Raw genomic sequence first — 17853 nt, forward strand, 5'->3', positions numbered from 1 at the left:
AGCAGAGATCTCCATGTTCTGAAATGGGACTAACTCATAACATTCTGACTCAGAGGTGAATGCATTAGCCACTAGGCCACAGCTGATACAGACAAAACCTTTCTCCAATAAAATCTGAGGGCTTTCATGTTCACAAGCTGGTTAGAAAGTCAAGACAAAGACTTTGTAAACAATGTGATATTTCGGCACGGTTCCTTCAAAAATGAAGTTATACACAGATAGTATCATAACAGAACTCCATACAGACACCATTCTGGACACAAGAAACGAAGCACCACACCCCAACACTGCCAAATACATCACAAATCTGATTTGCTCATTTCCATTTTGCTGACATTATCAGTTTCTTGTTGTCAACTAAAAAATGCTGGCGTTTCAACTACACCAAACATTAAAACACAAACATGGCTATTTTATTCAGCCCAAACAGGCTATGTTTGCATTCATCACCCTCCTTACAAGTAAACTTCCCTCATTACATTCACATGCTTTGTTTTTATTTCCCTTAATGGTGATCATAATTCCATCTCCTTCACGATAGCATTGGAAAGAGATAGGATCAGGCAGGCTAGGAAGGTGTTTATCTGGAGTAAGGGGAAATATGAAGACATCAGGCAGAAAATTGGATGAGTAAACTGGAAGGAGATGTTCTTGGGGAACGTACAGAAGGTGGCGGATTTTCAAGGAATGTTTGTCTGGAGCTCTGCACGACAACGTTCCGATGAGATAGGGAGGTTTTGGTAGGTTGCAGGAACCGTGGTGCACGAAAGTTGTGATGAACCTAGTCAGGAAGAGGTGTACAGAAGGTTCACAGAGCTAGGAGATGTTAAGGATCTAGAGGAGTATACAGGTTGTATGAAGGAGCTTAAAAAAGGAAATTAGGAGAGCCAGAAGGGGTCACGAGAAGGCCTTGGCAGGTAAGATTAAGGTGAACTCCAAGGCGTTCTACAAATATGTGACGAGTGAAAGGACGAGAAGTGAAGGAATTGGACCTATAAAAGGTGAAGGGGAAAAGTTTGTGTGGAACCGGAAGAAATGGCAGAGGTGCTCGATGAGTATTTTGCCTTGGTATTCACAGTGGAAAATGATCTGGGAGGTTGTACTGCAGGTTTGCGGCAGACTGAAAAGATTGAGTACATGGACGTTAAGAAAGAGGATGTGTTGGAACTTTTAAATTCTATCAAGATAGATAAGCCGCTGGGACCGGATGGGACGTACCCCAGGTTACTGTGGCAGGTGAGGGAAGAGATTGCAGAGCCCCGGCAATAATCTTTGCATCATTGACGGTGATGGAAGAAGTTCCAGAGAACTGGAGGATTGCAGGTGTGGTTCCTGTTTTCAAGAAAGGGCAGTAAAAAGTCTGACAACACCAGGTTTTAGTCCAACCGATTTATTTGATAATAGACTCACAAGCTTTTGGGGTTTGTCCCTTCGTCAGGTGAATGGAGAGTTCTGGCCTCAGACAGAGCATATAAAGCACAGACAGTTTAGAGATTACTGATTAGAATGTGAATCCTTACACCTAACCTGCTGTTCAAGACCTGAAGTGGCTGACAATGTGAGTGGAAGGAGCACTGATCACAGGTTAAAGAGATGTGTATTGTCTCCAGACAGTACAGTAAGTGAGGTTTTGCAAACCCAGGCAAGTCACAGAGGTTACAGATAGTGCGACATGAACCCAAGATCCCTATTGAGACCGTCCTCATGTGTGCGGAACTTGGCTATCAGTCTCTGTTCAGCGACTCTGCGCTGTCGTGTGTCGTGAAGGCCGCCTTGGAGAATGCTTACCCGAAGGTCAGAGGCTGAATGCCCGTGACCACTGAAGTACACTCCTCGTCACAACGGATGTCTCGGCGCTCTACACCAACATCCCCCACAACGATGGCATTGCTGCGACTGCCTCAGTACTCAATGCTGACAACTGCCAGTTTCCAGATGCAATTTTACAACTCATCCGCTTTATCCTGGACCACAATGTCTTCACCTTCAACAACCAGTTTTTCATCTAGACACATGGAACAGCCATGGGGACCAAATTTGCACCTCAATATGCCAACATCTTCATGCACAGGTTCGAACAAGACTTCTTCACTACACAGAATCTTCAACCAATGCTATACACTAGATACATCGATGACATTTTCTTCCTTTGGCCTCATGGTGAACAATCACTGAAACAACTATATGATGATATCAACAAATTCCACCCCACCAGACTCACCATAGACTATTCCCCAGAATCAGTTGCATTCTTGGACACACGCATCTCCATTAAGGATGGACACCTCAGCACCTCACCGTACCGCAAGCCCACAGACAATCTCACAATGCTCCACTTCTCCAGTTTCCACCCTAAACATGTTAAAGAAGCCATTCCCTATGGACAAGCCCTCCGTATACACAGGATTTGCTCAGATGAGGAGGATCGTGACAGACGCCTCCAGACCCTGAAAGATGCCCTCATAAGAACAGGATATGGTGCTCGACTCATAGATCGGCAGTTCCATTGCGCCACAGCGAAAAACCGCACCGATCTCCTCAGAAGGCAAACACGGGACACAGTGGACAGAGTACCCTTCGTCGTCCAGTACTTCCCCGGAGCGGAGAAGCTACGACATCTTCTCCGGAGTCTTCAACATATCATTGATGAAGACAAACATCTCGCCAGGGCTATCCCCACACCCCCACTTCTTGCCTTCAGACAACCACACAACCTCAAACAGACCATTGTTCGCAGCAAACTACCCAGCCTTCAGGAGAACAGTGACCACAATACCACACAACCCTGCCACAGCAACCTCTGCAAGACATGCCGGATCATCGACATGGATACCATCATCACACGTGAGAATACCATCCACCAGGTACATGGTAAATACCCTTGCAACTCAGCCAACATTGTCTACCTGATACGTTGCAAGAAAGGATGTCCCGAAGCATGGTACATTGGGGAGACCATGCAGACGCTACGACAACGGACGAATGAACATCGCTCGACAATCACCAGACAAGACTGTTCCCTTCCTGTTGGCGAACACTTCAGTGGTCACGGGCATTCAGCCTCTGACCTTCGGGTAAGCATTCTCCAAGGCGGCCTTCACGACACACGACAGCGCAGAGTCGTTGAACAGAGACTGATAGCCAAGTTCCGCACACGAGGACGGTCTCAACAGGGATCTTGGGTTCATGTCGCACTATCTGTAACCTCCGTGACTTGCCTGGGTTTGCAAAACCTCACTTACTGTACTGTCTGGAGACAATACACATCTCTGTAACCTGTGATCAGTGCTCCTTCCACTCACATTGTCAGCCACTTCAGGTCTTGAACAGCAGGTTAGGTGTAAGGATTCACATTCTAATCAGTAATCTCTAAACTGTCTGTGCTTTATATGCTCTGTCTGAGGCCAGAACTCTCCATTCACCTGACGAAGGGACTAACCCCGAAAGCTTGAGAGTCTATTATCAAATAAATCGGTTGGACTAAAACCTGGTGTTGTCAGACTTTTTACTGTGTTTACGCTAGTCCAACGCCGGCATACCCACTTCAAGAAAGGGAACAGGTATAGCCTGGGAAATTACCGACTGGTGAGTCTGACCTCAGTGGTTGCTAAGTTGATGGAGAGGATACTGAGGGACAGGATTTATGAACATTTAGAGAAGTTTAGTATGATCAGAAATAATCAGCATGGCTTTGTCAAGGGCAGGTCATGCCTTACAAGCCTAGTTGAGTTCTTTGAAAATGTGACTGATCACATTGATGAAGGAAGAACAGTGGATGTGGTTTACATGGATTTCAGCAAGGTGTTTGATAAGGTCCCCCATGCAAGACTTCTTGAAAAGGTGAGAGGGGATGGGATCCAAGGGGCCGTTGCCTTGTGGATCCAGAACTGGCTTGCCTGCAGAAGGCAGAGAGTGGATGTGGATGGGTCTTTTTCTGCATGGAGGTCAGTCACCAGTGGAGTGCCCCAGGGATCTGTTCTACGACCCTTGCTGTTTGTCATTTTCATAAATGACCTGGCTGAGGAAGCAGAGGGATGGGTTAGTAAGTTTGCCGACGACACGGAGGTTGGTGGTGTTGTGGATAGTCTGGAGGGATGTCAGGAGTTACAAGACATAGATAGGATGCAAGACTGGGCGGAGAAGTGGCAGATGGACTTCAACACAGATAAACGTGTAGTGGTCCATTTTGGCAGGTCCACTGGGATGAAGGAGTACAATATCATGGGTAGGACTCTTAGCAGTGTTGAGGAGCAGAAGGACCTTGGGGTCCAGGTCCATAGGACTCTTAAATCAGCTTTGCAGGTGGAGGATGTGGTCAAGAAAGTGTATGGTGTACTAGCCTTCATTAATCGAGGGACTGAGTTTAGGAGTCGGGGTAACGCTGCAACTTTATAATACCCTTGTCAGACCCCACTTGGAGGACTGTGCGCAGTTCTGGTCGCCTCACTACAGGAAGGATGTGGAGGCTATTGAGAGGGTGCAGAGATTTACAAGGATGTTGCCTGGATTGGGAAGCATGCTTTAAGATAGGTTGAGGGAGCTAGGTCTCTTTTCCCTGGAGAGATGAAGATTGAGAGGCAACCTGATAGAGGTTTATAAAATGGTGAGAGGTATAGATAGGGTGGATTCTTGGAGGCTATTTCCCAGGGCTGAAATGGTCACTACGAGAGAACACAGGTTTAAAGGTGCTGGGGAGCAGGTACAGAGGAGATGTCAGGGGCAAATGTTTCACTCAGAGGGCGGTGAGTGGGGGTGGAATCGGCTGCCAGTGGTGGTAGAGGCAAACTCGCTGGGGTCTTGTAAGAGACTTCTGGAATGAGTACATGGGATTGAGAGTTACAGATAGGCCTTGTAGGTATGGATATGATCGGTGCAACTTGTGGGCTGAAGGGCCCGTTTATGCTGTAGTGCTCTGTTAATCCCAATCTGGTCGTCACTTAACAACTGCCTTTTCCTCAACTACCATCTTTACAATAGGATGTTGCTCCAACTCCAAATGTCCACATTTTAATATTTCATCAATGGCCTCCTCATTCCGGATTGTTTCCAGAAGCAAAGCAGTCCGTTCCTATCTACTTGTTCCATTTTGTCATAATTGTTAACACTTCAATCCTATTGTTCAGATGAAAATGAACCTACTTTGCAAGTCTTCAATGTATTTGTATTTCTTCATAACTAGGCAGAATCTTAGTGAAGGTAAATTGTAGAATGCTAAAATAAGTGGAAATTGACATTACCTTGTTTGTTCTGCTACACCAGGGATAACATTTCCAACAAATTGCGCTGGTGTGATCTCAGACAAAGATGTTGAAGGTTTTCTCAGCTTTAGCAATGGGTGGTTAGGGTCATGCCTATAGTTACTAGCTTCACATGACTCACAGATGGTGTATGTAGGGCAAATGCTATGAAAATAAATTTAAATTGCACTCAGTTTTATTTTCCAAAAATGCAAACTTTAATATTCAAAACACTCAATAACTAAGTCTCTAGTATTAAAAGCAATTTTATGACTTTTTTCCTTGAAAACCCATTGCAGTAAAACATTTAGTGATAATTTATTACATTTTTAGCTGATGTGAGAATAATTCTCCCAGTTAGTACTATTTGCTACATATAATTGCAGTTTTGTTCAAAAGGCTTCCAAAATAAGTTCCCAAACAGCCACCATGCATGTGCCATATTCATTGTCAATTGACAAGGTCAGTTCATTTGAGAAACACGCTCCAAAACTGCAAGGCCAAAAATCACTTTGGACTGATGTGCAACTTGGTTGGGCTGGTGGAGACCCAACATCAGGCCAGAAAGGTGGGGACAATCCCACTCCAGCTTTATGGGGGAGCCCCAGTCTAGATTTAATGCCCATCTTGCAGCTAATTAGCCACACATCAGCACTCAAACACCTTTAAGGCCAAAAAGGAGGTTAAACATCCCAGCACCTGGCCTATAGCCTTACCAGTTGCAGCAATTCAGGTGCAGATTCAGATACCTTTTAAATGGTATCAGTGTTTCAGTCTCAACTATCAATTCCAAATGCCCATCACCTTGTGGATGAAAATATTTTCCTCGTGTCCCTTCTAATCCTTCTATCATTTAGCTTAAATCCATGCTCCCTGGTAATTGAGGTCACAGCTAGGGAAAGCAGGTCTTTCCAGTCTACCTTATTTAAGCCCCTAATAATTTTGTACACATTAAGTCATCCCTCAGCCTCCTCTATTTCAAGAAACAGCCTTAGCCTATCCAATCTTTCTAGAGATGCAATTTTCAATTCCTGGCAATGGTCTTGAAAATCTCCTGAGCTCTCTCCATAGTAATTATATTCTTCCTCTAATGTGGTGACCAGAATTATACGCAAAGCTCCAGTTGTGGTCTAACTAGCATTACACTCTTGTTTTTGTTTTCAATAAAGGAAAGCATTCCATATGTTTTCTTCACCTGGCCGGCCACCTTCAAGGACCCATTGACACCAAGACCTCTCACTTCCTCTACCCTTCTCAATTTCGTCTCATTTATTGGAGTATTCCCTTGCTTTGCTCCCCATCCTCAAATGCATTACCTCATTTCTCCAAACTGAATTCAATCTGGCACGTTTTGCTCACTCAACCAAATCATTGGCATCATTTTGCAGACAACAGCTATCCGTCACCATCAACTAGATTTTTGTGCCAACTAAAAACTTCCCAATCATGCATACATACAACAAGCAGTAAGGGCCTCACTGAGCCTAATGGAATGCCGTTGGAAACTGCTTTCCATTCCTGAAAACATTCACTGAACATGACACTTTGTTTCCTGTTGCTGAGCCAATTTTGGATCCAACTCAACATCTTCCTGTGTTTCATGGGAGTTCCAATGACAAACTAGTGGTCCTATATGAAAATTTCAATATTTAGGAGATAGCCATCTGGGTTTAAAGTCCGACTTAGTAAATATACCTAAAGAACTGAAAAAAAAAAGAGTTTTCACTTCAATTTAAAAAAAGATGCTCAAAGTCCACTGGAGGAAATAGAACCAAATGCTTTGGGAGTAAAATTCATCGTGGGTGGCAGTACAGAACAAGGATAGCAAATTAATAATTAAGGATAATTAAGGACCCCAAGCACCCTAGACAATTGCTCTTCCACCTTCTTCCTTCAGGAAAAGGATACAAGAATCTGAGGTCACGTACCAACTGACTCAAGAACAGCTTCTTTCCTGCTGCTGTCAGGTTTTTGAATAAACTTACCTTGCATTAAGTTGATCTTTCTCTACATCCTAGCTATGATTGTAACACTACATTCTGCACTCTTGTTTCCTTCACTACAGACATAAGAACATAAGAAATAGGAGCAGGAGTAGGCCATCTAGCCCTTCGAGCCTGCCCTGCCATTCAATAAGATCATGGCTGATCTGTCGTGGCTCAGTTCCACATTCCTGCCCTCTCCCCATAACCCTTAATCCCCTTGCCTATCAAAAACCCATCAACCCGCGTCTTAAAAATATTTAGCGAGGTAGCCTCCACCACTTCAACAGGCAGAGAATTCCAGAGATTCACCACCCTTTGAGTGAAGAAGTTCCTCCTCAACTCCGTTCTAAACCGCGCCCCCCTTTATCTTGAGGCTGTGCCCCCTAGTCCTACTATCCTTTCTGATCGGGAAGAGTCTCTCCGCCTCTATCCTATCCATCCCATTCATCATCTTATACGTCTCAATGAAATCTCCCCTCATTCTTCTAAACTCTAACGAGTACAAGCCTAGTTTATTCAGCCTCTCCTCATAGCTCAACCCCCTCAACTCCGGCATCAGCCTAGTAAACCTCCTCTGCACTCCCTCCAAAGCCAAAATATCCTTGCGTAAGTACAGCGCCCAAAACTGCGCACAGTACTCCAGCTGCGGCCTCACCAATGCCCTAGACAGCCGCAGCAAGACCTCCCTACTTTTATATTCAATCCCCCTTGCTATGAAGGCCAGCATCCCATTCGCCTTCCTGACCACCTGCAAGCTGGGTTTTTGCGACTCATGCACAAGGACCCCGAGGTCCCTCTGCACCGTCGCCTGCTGCAGTTTTTCGCCACTTAAGTAATAATCCTTCCTACCATTATTCCTACCAAAGTGGACCACCTCGCACTTGCCAACATTAAATGCCATTTCCTGGCCCATTCGCCCAGCCTATCTAGATCCTTCTGTAGACTCTCCACACCCTCTGCACAATTTGCCGTTCCACCAATCTTGGTGTCATCAGCAAATTTCGACACCCTACACTCAGTTCCCTCCTCCAGGTCATCTATATAAATGGTAAATAGCTGAGGCCCCAGCACCGACCCCTGGGGCACTCCACTAGTCACCATCCGCCAATCCGAATAGCACCCATTGACCCCCACTCTCTGCCTCCTATTTGACAACCAATCCTCTATCCACGCTAACACCCTACCCCCAACTCCATGTCCCCTGACCTTCTGCAATAACCTCTTGTGAGGTACCTTGTCAAATGCCTTCTGAAAATCAAGGAAGACCACATCCACCGGCTCTCCTCTATCCACCGCCCTAGACACATCCTCATAGAACTCCAGTAAATTTGTCAGACACGACTTCCCTTTAACGAAACCGTGCTGCGTCTGCTCTATCAAGCAATTCCTCTCAAGATGCCTTGCTATTTCCTCCTTGATGACGGATTCTAACATTTTACCTACAACAGACGTTAAACTAACCGGCCTATAATTCCCTGCCTTTTGCCTGGCACCCTTCTTAAACAACGGCGTAACATTAGCCGCTTTCCAATCTTCCGACACGTCCCCGGAATCCAGCGACGTCTGGAAAATAACCACCAAGGCATCCACTATCACCTCCGCCCGCTATGCTTTGTCTGTATAGCGCACAAGAAACAATACTTTTCACTATGTTAATACATGTGATAATAAAATCAAATCAAATTGCCTATTTTACACTATTTTCCAAAATGAATTGCACTTCTGCTATATTGTGTATGCACAAAGTAGAGACACAGTATAATTTACACTTTACATTACCTGCATTGGTAGCGTATTCCAAGAATGCGAGACAGGCAGTTGCTACAAGCCATGAGCCAATCATAGTGGCCAATCTGTGTTGTGTGGGCCTCTGGAACTTGAACAGGTACCGCCGCTGGGGTATTCAATGGGTCACCCACGTGCTGGTGAATGCTCATCTTCTCAAAGAAGTCACAACAGATCTGGTCAACTGCTTCTTTCACAAATTTATCTTTGAACTGAAATTAGAAAGTATACAAGCAGAAGCCCAGATAGCAAAATCAAATAAATTAAAATGTGGCTGCAATATTTTGGGATCAAACAATTAGCCTTTGCGCCACCAGCAGATTCTCATGCAGAGAGCAGCTCATTGGAAAATCATGGGTGTGTTTGTGTGCGCGTCAGTTAAGAGAAGGATGGATAAAGCAATGAGATTTCAACATCTCACCCTTTGGTGATGCTGCAGCCCAAAAGTTCTGCCCCTCTCTCTTTTTATGCTACTTGTTTATGTTCTTTTCTGGAAAATGAGTAGATGAAGGATGATGCCGGAGTAAATTTTCACTAACAGGCCTCAACTCAATCAAACTAGTTACTGTGTCTCTTTATGTGCTCAAGTATACTTAAACAACAATGCAGTCCAATGTAAAATACAATTAGGTTCACATGTAAAACACAATGGCAAACAAAAGAGGTGTAATGAGAAAATGGTTTAGTCATATGCTGTGCATTTACAAAACAGCAGAGAGATTAATGGAAGGATAGCAGTGTTTCTATGAAATTTCCATATTCCCAATTTGTTTTACAGAGGAACAAGATGAATTTTTGTGATAATTAGTTTGTCACTAATCAGTCTGATAAGGTGGTCACTGATCAAAGAACACCAATATGCTATCTGACCTGCTGAGCATTCAGTTTTTCAGACTTCCAGTGTCCACAATACCATTTCACACTAGTATTCTTGTTCCAAGCAATTAACTACAATGCAATGACACTTTTCAGACTGCCTTTTAGATCATAGAAAGCAACAGTTATAGAAAGGGCTATACTGTGAAGAGGGCGATGGCGTGAAGAGTAAATAGAAGTAGCAGTCATTGCTTAGCAATTGGAGACTCTTATGGGAATAAAAGGCTTTTTAAGGTTTAGCGAGATACATTGCAGTTGGAGACAAGACACTGGGGAATGAACATCTCTCAAATTTGCTAAGAGAAGGACAAGGGAGTTGCAAAGATGCAGGCTTCGTACGGAACAAGTTACTTTCCAGGTCACAAGGGAATTGGAACAGAAAGAATGTTTGAGACAACTGAAGAGACCAAGGTATTGTTCAGAAGAATTCAAGGAAGAGTAAGCAAAGTGTTGAGTTAAAAAGACAATTGCAGTAACTAGATTTAAAGTTGGACAGCAGACTTCAGAGGTAAATGAAACATTTAATGTCACTTCAGTACAGTCTGGGAATTGAGATAAGCAATAGTGAACAGTTTGTCCAACTGAAGACAGAAATATTTGAGAGGTCAATGCAAAATCCTGGAATGGATAAAGTGGAAACTTTGGTTAAGAGTAACTTGTAAAACCTGGTCTGAAATTTTCTGGATTTCAGAATGCAAACAGCTAAGGAAAAGCATTATTGGAGAAGTTTTTAAAGCACGTTTTCTGGGAGTGGAGTTTGGAAGCTCTCATGTGGCAATCTAGGAGGATTCGGAGAAGAAATCCACAGACACTAACTTGGGTTCAGAATGAAGTGAGTGTATCTGACCACAGCCAATCCAATATGTTTAAAAAGGGACGCTGTGTTACTGAGACAGTTGTAGTTTAAGATATATTTCATAATCCATGTTAATTTTAAAATGCGTGTATTTGTTAATACAAAGGGGAGTAAAGTAGTAGTACTGTATCATAATCCAATTTTTCTAATGTTTAATAAATGCTTTTTTCTTATTGTTAAAGCAAATTAGTGGTTCCGTGACTACGTAAAGTGTAAACGTTACAGTCGGTAAGCCAGGTTCCATTTTGGAATCATCCCATCCAGTTATATCAGCTGGGATAACTATAGCCAATTCAAGTTGGCTCAGGTGAAGGCATTTAAATATTACATACAATTTCCGAAGGGTAGTACAAATCAGACTGATCGTCTGATGTTGCAAATCACTGTTAAACATATCAGAAATAGATTAAGACCTGCCTTGAGTCTAGCCAGACAAATTCAGAATGAAACAACTATGATAGAGAATGACAGCCATTATTATGCCCATGTAAATATGTCTGGACACCATCAGCTTAGTGCCCCTGTGGACACTGATGAGGGCCTCTGCAGCAGAACAAGTGATCTTAATGTCTCTACTAACTAACCTAACAATCCATCCTTACAGTTTCTCTGAGCTGGATATTTTAATTTAATTCCCCACCTGTTTTATGACTCCAAAGTGAAAAGTTTTTGGTAAACCTTTCACATACTTTATGCTTCAAGTTAGACAGCATGGTGGTTAGCACTGCTGCGTCACATCACTAGGGCCCAGGTTCGATTTCCCGGCTTGGGTTACTCTGTGCAGGCTCTGCACATTGTTCCTGTATCTGCATGGGTTTCCTCCAGCTGCTCAGGTTTTTCCCCACAATCCAAAAGACATTCTGGTCAGGTGCATTGACCAATGCTAAATTCTCTCAGTGTCACCGAACAGGTGGTGGAATGGTGACAGGGCTGGTATGGCGACGAGGGGATGGCCCCCACCCTCGAACACAGGATGTGTAATATTCTGCATGGAGGTCGGTCAGTCACCAGTGGAGCACCCCAGGGATCTGTTCTGGGACCCTTACTCTGATTTTTATAAGTGACCTGGATGAGGAAGTGGAGAGATGGGTTGGTAAGTTTGCTGATGACATGAAGGTTGAAAGTGTTGTGGGTAGGATGGAGAGATGTCAGAAGTTGCAGCAAGACATTGATAGGATGCAAGACTAGGCAGAGAAGTGGCAGATGGAGTTCAACTCAGATAAGGGTGAAGTGGTTCATTTTGGCAGGTCAAATAGGATGGCAGAATATAATAATGGTAGGACTCTTGGCAGTATGGAAGATCAGAAGGATCTTGGGGTCCGAGTTCATAGGACGTTCAAAGCAGCTGCGCAGGTTGAAGCTGTGGTTAAGAAGGTGCATGGTGTACTGGCCTTCGTCAATCGAGGAATTGAGTTTAGGAGTCGAGAGATAATGTTGCAGCTGTATAGGACCCTGGTCAGACCCCACTTGGAGTACTGTGCTCAGTTCTGGTTGCCTCATTACAGGAAGGATGTGGAAGCCATAGAAAAGGGTGCGGAGGAGATTTCCAAGGATGTTGCCTGGATTGGGGAGCATGCCTTATGAGGATAGGTTGAGGGAGGTCAGCCTTTTCTCTTCAGAGAGATGAAGGACGAGGGGTGACCTGACAGAGGTGTATAAGATGTTGAGAGGTATTGATCGAGTGGATAGTCAGAGGCTTTTTCCCCAGGGCTGAAATGGTTGCCACAAGAGGACGCAGGTTTAAGGTGCTGGGGAGTAGGTACAGAGATGTCAGGGGTAAGTTTTTCACTAAGTGGTGGGTGCGTGGAATGGGCTGCTGGCAACAGTGGTGGAGGTGGATTCGATAGGGTCTTTTAAGAGACTTTTAGATAAGTACATGGAACTGAGTAAGATAGAGGGTTATAGGTAAGCCTAGTAATCTCTAAGGTTGGGACATGTTCGGCACAACTTTGTGGGCTGAAGGGCCTGTATTGCGCTGTAGTGTTTCTATATAAATGACCCACCACTATTTTGTTGGTAATTAACTGATAAATTTAGCAATCTCTGTACCGAATGCCTTTATTTGCGAAAGGATATATTGGTCTTGGAGGGAGCACAGAGAAGGTTCACAAGGCTGATACTGGAGATGAGGGATTAGCTTATGACGAGAGATTAAATAGACTGGGCCCGTACTCGGAGTTTAGAAGGCTGAGGGGGGGATCTTATAGAAACTTACAAAATAATGAAGGGGCTAGATAGGGTAGAGGTAGAGAGATTCTTTCCACTTAGAAAGGAAACCAGGACTAGAGGGCACAGCCTCAAAATACAGGGGGTGGCAGTTTAGAACAGAGTTGAGGAGGAACAACTTCTCTGAGTGGTGAATCTCTGCCCGTTGAAGTGGTGGAGGCTACCTCGTTGAATATGTTTAAGTCATGGGTAGATAGATTTAAGAACATAAGAAATAGGAGCAGGAGTAGGCCATCCAGCCCTTCGAGCCTGCCCCGCCATTCAATAAGATCATGGCTGATCTGTCGCTGCTCAGTTCCACTTTCCCGCCCTCTCCCCAAAACCCTTAATCCCCTCTCCTATCAAAAACCCATCAACCCACGTCTTAAAAATATTTAGCGAGGCAGCCTCCACCACTTCAACGGGCAGAGAATTCCAGAGATTCACCACCCTTTGAGTGAAGAAGTTCCTCCTCAACTCTGTTCTAAACCACCCCCCTTTTATCTTGAGGCTGTGCCCTCTAGTCCTACTGTCTTTTTTGAGCGGGAAGAGTCTCTCCACCTCTATCCTATCCATCCCATTCATCATCTTATACGTCTCAATGAGATCTCCCCTCATTCTTCTAAACTCTAACGAGTACAAGCCTAGTTTATTCAGCCTCTCCTCATAGCTCAACCCCCTCAACTCCGGTATCAGCCTAGTAAACCTCCTCTCCACTCCCTCCAAGGCCAAAATATCTTTGAGCAGGTGCAGCGCCCAAAACTGCACACAGTACTCCAGCTGCGGCCTCACCAATGCCCTATACAGCTGCAGCAAGACCTCCCTACTTTTATATTCAATCCCCCTCGCTATGAAGGCCAGCATCCCATTCACCTTCCTTTTCTGATTGATAAGGGGATTAAGGGTTATGGTGAGCAGGCGGGTAAGTGAAACTGATCCACTTCAGATCAGCCATGATCTTGTTGAATGGCAGAGCAGGCTCAAAGGGCTAGATGGCCTACTCCTGCTCCTATTTCTTATGTTATGTTCTTATGTAGAATCTCATGACTCAACAATACACTACTTACATTAAAAAACAATTCCCTTTTGGTCTCTTGGTCTTTTCAGTTACATTGCAAATGAGACAAATCCCCAGTAAAGAAATTTCAGGTCAGGTGAACATAGATCAATCACTGGACAATGTCAATTGACTGTTCCTATTTCTTATGTTCTGTCTAGTGTAACAGCAGCTTGCTTTGCAAAACTGCATCAATTATTGGATTTTTCTTTTAAACTGAATTGACATTTTTATTCCCAGCAAGCCCAAGTCTAAATTAAGGCAAACAGCTGAAATGAAGCTTTCAAACCTATCAGGGCTAATCTGTCATATAGAAGAGAAATTGTATCACACAAACACGATGCCAGTAGGAGCTGTCCCCTCAAGGTTCTGACTACACTGAGGTTGTCAACTTCTGCTCAATGCACATGTCAAGGTTATGAGTTCAAGTGCCAACCCAGAGACTTTTAGCACATTCCTGCCCAACACTTCTGTGCTGAATTTCAGAGGAGACAACAAGCAGAGGCTTTTCCTACACTCCCAAAATGTATTTCTAAAAAAAAATCACATGGAAGTATTCAATGAGCAGGCAGATTCTTCAAGTGTTCTGGTCAACATTGATTTCTCAATTAAATATCATTAGTCATAATCCTAGCTATCGTAAAGGTAACGGCACTTCAAAATGATCAATTTTTGTGAAGTCCTTTAGGCTGTCAAGAGGTCATGAAAGATGATCCAAAGTTGTTGTTTTGCTGTTTGGCAGGGGACAACTTATTTTGTCTTAAAAACACAAGTATATGCAGGTAGATTGCACAACACAAGAAAAACAAATGCCAATTGGTGTGACTCATTTTGTTCAGATCACAAAGTAACAATTATAGAAAGATAACTGCAATTGAGTCAACGTTCTGTTAGTAATCTTCTATGTTTGCCAGCAATGTTTACATTGTCAATGTTACATTATGGTGTTGCTTTATACTTCACTACTTTCAAGGTTCTGACTGCATGTTACTTGAGCTTTAAAATCAAAAATAACTGTACAAAACCTAATTGTCTTCTTCTGTTAAAGAGACAAGATAGCCTGACAAACTTGTAAATTACAAGATTACCACAAAATATCAATCTATAAACAAAAGTTATGCCAGCCCTAAAAAGTAAGAACTATAGTGGCTGAGAAACAGATTAAAGCTCTGGAAATGTATATTCTTCACTATAATATATACTTTAGAAATAGAATGGCAGAAATTACAAGACAGTTGGCAATTTAGAGACACAAATGCAAAGAATCAGTGCTACAAAGTTACAGTCCAATCCCTGTTCAACTGTGCTCAGCTAGTGGTGCTTCACACAATAAGGGCTTTCAAATTATGCCTTATAATCTCATTCTAGATGTGAAATGTGCCTATACTTACTGTTTCCATGTACTGTGTAAACCAAACTGGAGGCAGTCGCCAATTATCCTTCTCTATATCTACATCTTTTGGCATCACCTACAAGAATAATGGTAAGTACACAAAGTTACCTTGTGTTAATTGCAAGAAAATAGTGTATGCAGTTGTACATCGCTGCACCATTAGGATAGGAAAAAAATCCTTAAATAAGAAATTCAGACTGTATAATTGTTACTTATTTACTGCCCATTGGTTCATAACACAAATCTGATAGATCTCAAAAACAAAGTGGTACATCAACAAGCTGCAATATGGTATTAACACACAGCTCCATAACTACACTTTCATCTCCCAGTCTGTGGTATCAAGTGAGATGACAGGAAGCCAAAGCAATGTGTTTTTTCCACAAGGAGCAATTCTTTTCTCTCCCCTATTTCGGGCAGCTCTGTCTAGCTAGCTAAAGAAAGGCTCTTAAACTCTGAAAGCAGGTCACCTGAAATTTGTATGGAATGACGTGTGTCTTGAGAATGCAAATCAAGTGGCAGGTGAGGATATAAAAAAAGTTGGGAAAAAGATTACAAACAGGCTTCTCTATCAGGAAGGGGAGAGGAAAAAAATGAGGGGAAAATTAAAGGAGGGATGCTTTGGCACACTGCATTCTAATTCAATCCCAGTGTGAATGAATATCAAAGAGAAGCAATGTTCAGTCTAACCACTAACTTGCTTGTTTGGCATTGAAATTTCTAACATTTATAAAAACATACCATTTTTTTAGCTTCTTCTTTGACCTTCATGTCCTGGCCAATGACTTGTGCCAATTGTGAATGTTGTTTCATTTCTTTTTTCTTAGCTTTCTTGTTCTGAGATACTTTCATTTCATTATTTTCAAAGGTTCGCTTTGCACACTGGCTTTCTGCTTTTTCCTTCTGTTGTTTTACTTCATAAACATTCATTTGAATTTTATTTCCTTGTTTAACTGCACTCTAATTACAAAAGGAGCATAAAAAGCATAAAATAAGATAGAGACCACAGCATTTTACATAATCAACTTGACAGTACATCACAGAGCACTTGCAATTCTAAAAAGTACTTTATCAAATGGGTCACTGATACTTTTTAAAAAAAACTCAGATATTCAACAGGCAGTGGAAATTGTAGTGCTTATGGTAAAATAGTAAGAGCAGGCTAGAGGATGCTAGTTCAAATTTTGCCAAGCTGTGAACTTGAATTCAATAAATTGGATTATTAATAAAAGACAAGGCAATAAGGAAAGGGAAAATGTTCAACTGTTTGGTTTACTGCTGAATCCATTCATAATTACAAGGGGGGCACAAATTCAATATGGGGGGGGTGGGAAGGTTCAGTGGAGACGTGTGGGGCAAGTTTTTTTTTTACATAGAGGATGGTGGGGGCCTGGAATGCACTGCCAAGTGAGGTGGTTGAGGCAGTTACGTTAGCCACAATTATGACTTATCCTGATAGGGAACAAAGGGATAAGCAGTTGGATAGGTAAATGTGATTAGCACAGGCTTGGTGGGCTGAAGGACCTGTTCCTGTGCTGTACTGTTCTTTGAACTCCCTCTGAATTAGTCAACCAACATGACAGCACTGTTCACACCCAAGGAACAAGCAAAATAAAATTCCACTCAAGATAACGCTTGCAGATCCATTACGTGCACTACAGGTGGAGTGCATTACCATTAACAGCAGAGATCACAAAATAATAAAATGCTGCATTTAGGAAAGAAAAATCAACAAATCATTGAAGAATTACACTTTTTTAAAGAAGTCATTCAATGACACTAATCCTAGTTTTAAAACCTTAAACCCAACTATTTCATACCTAACAATGACTAAAAATTGGGATGTGTTCCTCTACTATTCCATGTGGCTGAACTATATCGACAATGAAGGACTCCAATTTGATCCCCATCTTTGTTGAGGTAGCTGGTCTAAGTAGGGCGGTGATAGGTGAACTACAATTTGGCTCTATGTTTCAGGATTGGATACAGAAATTAGCCTAGTTAATCCTACTCACTGTCGACTAAGACTTGTGCGCAAGAGCAATGGCTGTTATGATATCCCCTCCCCACCCATGATTGATTTATTTGAACAAATGATTTGAGAATGAATCAATTAGACAAGGAACTGGAGATTGACTGGTAGAACTAGACCACAAAGAATCTGTGCCTTCAGCTGAGTGGTAGGACATAACATTGGAAACAGTAATAAAGAGAAAAGGAAAATGAAAATGATAAAGTTACATTAGTATTGTTTGGTAAATTAGAGAATTCAAGTCTTCATATATTCAACCAACCGTTGGAAGGTGTTTGAATGCAGGTGGTGTCGAATTTAAGTGACTTCATAGTCAACAGTAGTAATAATCTCCACATGAAAGAATTACTGATTGCAAGATAAATTATAGGAAATACAATTGCTTTGTGATCAAACGCATATCAATGTCAGTGCACATGTCATCTTT

At 42.7% G+C, this 17853-nt stretch overlaps 1 protein-coding gene across 5 annotated transcripts in view; it reads right to left on the bottom strand.

Moving 5' to 3' along the window:
* The window catches only part of nbr1a (NBR1 autophagy cargo receptor a), a 67784-nt gene that overhangs the window by 34157 nt on the left and 15774 nt on the right, over positions 1-17853 (bottom strand). For all 5 annotated transcript variants that reach the window (XM_080213319.1, XM_080213320.1, XM_080213318.1 and 2 more), the window contains exons 5-8: positions 16136-16354; positions 15393-15470; positions 9002-9219; positions 5238-5402 (exon numbers count right to left, since the gene is read on the bottom strand). In XM_080213319.1, coding sequence (XP_080069445.1) covers positions 5238-5402; positions 9002-9219; positions 15393-15470; positions 16136-16354 — 680 coding nt within the window. The remainder of the gene's footprint in view (positions 1-5237; positions 5403-9001; positions 9220-15392; positions 15471-16135; positions 16355-17853) is intronic.

The sequence above is a fragment of the Carcharhinus amblyrhynchos genome, chromosome 27, assembly GCF_965287045.1.
Source record: "Carcharhinus amblyrhynchos chromosome 27, sCarAmb.v2.hapA, whole genome shotgun sequence".
NCBI lineage: Eukaryota > Metazoa > Chordata > Chondrichthyes > Carcharhiniformes > Carcharhinidae > Carcharhinus > Carcharhinus amblyrhynchos.